The sequence below is a fragment of the Phalaenopsis equestris genome, unplaced genomic scaffold, assembly GCF_001263595.1.
Source record: "Phalaenopsis equestris unplaced genomic scaffold, ASM126359v1 Scaffold211064, whole genome shotgun sequence".
NCBI classification, from domain to species: Eukaryota; Viridiplantae; Streptophyta; class Magnoliopsida; order Asparagales; family Orchidaceae; genus Phalaenopsis; species Phalaenopsis equestris.
This window is the reverse complement of record NW_018230098.1, coordinates 85504-87807: the sequence shown is the minus strand read 5'-3', so window position 1 is coordinate 87807 and position 2304 is coordinate 85504. Positions and strand designations below refer to the sequence as shown.

The 2304-nt window shown below is 40.5% G+C and overlaps 1 protein-coding gene across 1 annotated transcript; it reads right to left on the bottom strand.

Annotated features, from left to right (window-relative positions):
• Nucleotides 1-1458: 1458 nt before the first annotated feature.
• On the bottom strand, nt 1459-2298 carry LOC110036808 (abscisic acid receptor PYR1-like). The gene has a single exon (XM_020741340.1). The coding sequence runs from the start codon at nt 2277-2279 to the stop codon at nt 1617-1619; it is 663 nt and encodes a 220-aa protein (XP_020596999.1). The 5' UTR covers nt 2280-2298; the 3' UTR covers nt 1459-1616.
• Between the last annotated feature and the right edge of the window lie 6 nt (nt 2299-2304).

Genomic DNA, 2304 nt, shown 5'->3' with positions numbered 1-2304 from the left:
TGTTAGGTATATAAATTTCACATTAAACATTAGGCATTAGATTGTGCAAGATCTTGGAGATGAGCACTAAATAAGAAACAATCAAATGCATCATCAAAACTATAGAAAATAGAATCAAAATTTCATTTTTCTTCAAACAAATTTTTTTCAAAATGCAAAAAACTAATGCTTCAAATTAAATAAAACTTGGAGAAAGATTGGAATCGAGATTATTTACAATCTGACCATAAATACTTGAGAAACAGTTAACCTTAGCAAAAATGTGATCGAAATCTGCTCAGTCAGCTCCGAAGGATTTTGTGCACACGTGAAACTGAAAATAGGGATTTCGGATGCCACTTTGATATAAGATAATTTTCAATGGCTTTTCAGCTGACTTCTGAGTGTTGATTCATTATTTCTTCAAAAATCAATGATCTTTGTCGTCAATTAGAATAACGTGACCGTTAGTTAATAATGGGTAAAGAAACTATGGGATAACTTTTTGATGGGCTAGGGTAGTTGCTTTAGAATTAGCCATGAATCAACCATTTGGACAGTCGGGGATTATCTCAATCCTCAGAAATGTGATTCACTTATAAGCCAAGGTTTAAGTTGCAGGAAATGTGTCAGAAACGTGTTTCACTTGTAACCAATCAACAAGCCGTCGGAAACAAAAGTAAATTTTCCTATAATGCACATTAAACATCAACCTTATGATGACCCTTTTAGGAGAGTTGTTATGTTAAAAAAGGTATATGTATAACTAAAAATTTTTGGGAGTATTGTATAAAAATGATTTTAATTTATTAAAATTAAATGAAAATATGACACTTAATAGAACACAAAGAATGATACAAGACTACTACAAGAGTAGCGGACCCCACTTAGCAGGACAAAGAAGAGTTATTCTTGTTGTTGTTGTTGTAGTTGTAGTAGCAGACACCGTATATGTGCGTACTGTGGCCTGTTAGTAGAGCAGCCTCTCTGAAGGTCATACTCCCCTCAAGTCACGGGTTTGAATCCCCCTGTGTGTAGGGCATGATACTCGTCTAATAGACTTCCGCCAATCTTTTATATATATATATATATCCAAGCATGCTCAAGATTTACGTGCCAATAAGATTCCTTGAAAGGCCCTCGTAGAATTTCATACCCCTAAAATTATAATATCACGTGAAGACTTTTTATCAACCAATCTGAATAAATTTATTATGTCATTTTCATACTTGATGTGAGGATCTATGCACCCATTGGTGTTTCTTTTTTCTTAAAATATATACTTTGCATAATATGAACAAGAACATTAATGGTTTCCATGAAAGAAACAGAAAGCTAACTCATTTGTAGATTAATAATGCTGTTAAAGGTAAATAAATTTATGTTTTATAAACTAATTACTTGATAAAATATGGCCATGAAAAAATCATGAAGAGTAATCAGCCCCTAAACATTTCAGGAAAAAACCGTTTTTTTTTTTTGACCGAACAAATTGCCAGAACAGAGAAGAGAAGCTAATTTGAAAAATGAAATTGAAACAAAAAAAAAAAAAAAGAAGCTCCCACTCAAATATCGCCCAAAATCGGCAACAAGTTATTTTCCATCTTCCATCAAATCCCATTCCAATTCCTCCAATATCACTTTCCCATTTCAGAGACCGCCGCGGCGGCCTCCGGAGCCGCCGCCATCGATTCCGTAACAGTGGCGAGCTTCTGCAGATTGAGCCGAACAACAGTGTCAGCGAAGAGCCTAGTATCGTCCTCCGTGTTCCCCTCCGGCACATCGACGATATACGATTCGAGCACCACTGTCCATAAACCTTTGCCCCGTTCCAGATCCGGTTCCCCAATCTCCGTCACCGAAGTCACCGATCTGTAATTCGTAAGGCGGTGTTCGCCGCCTATGATGGTGAACCCGGTGACCCGCTGATCTTCGTCGAGTATGTTGAGCCGCTCGGTGCTGGTGCTCGCCGGAAGGCCGGAGATAACACTGACCTCGCGAAGGCAGCCGATGCAGACCTCGCCGCCTTCTATAATGGAGCAGCTGCGGATAAAGTGTTTGTATATTTGGGGGCGGTCGAATCGGCGAACCACAGACCAGACGATGGCGGCTGGAGCCCGGATCCGTTGCGCAATCAGGGAGGAGCATTGACCGCTGCTTAACTGGTATCTGTGGTGAGCATCGATTGTCGACAGGAGGGATTCGTATTCATCCGGAGTTAGACCGGCAGGAGGATCGCCGTCCGCCGGCGGCAAAGGGGACTTCGGAGGTGAACCGTGGGGGGCGTTGACGCTCTCCATCGTAAGGATATCGCGGCCCCGGCCG

Coding starts and splice junctions, on each gene's coding strand:
- LOC110036808 (XM_020741340.1), bottom strand. CDS start 2,279: ATGGAGAGCGTCAACGCCCCCCACGGTTCACCTCCGAAGTCCCCTTTG.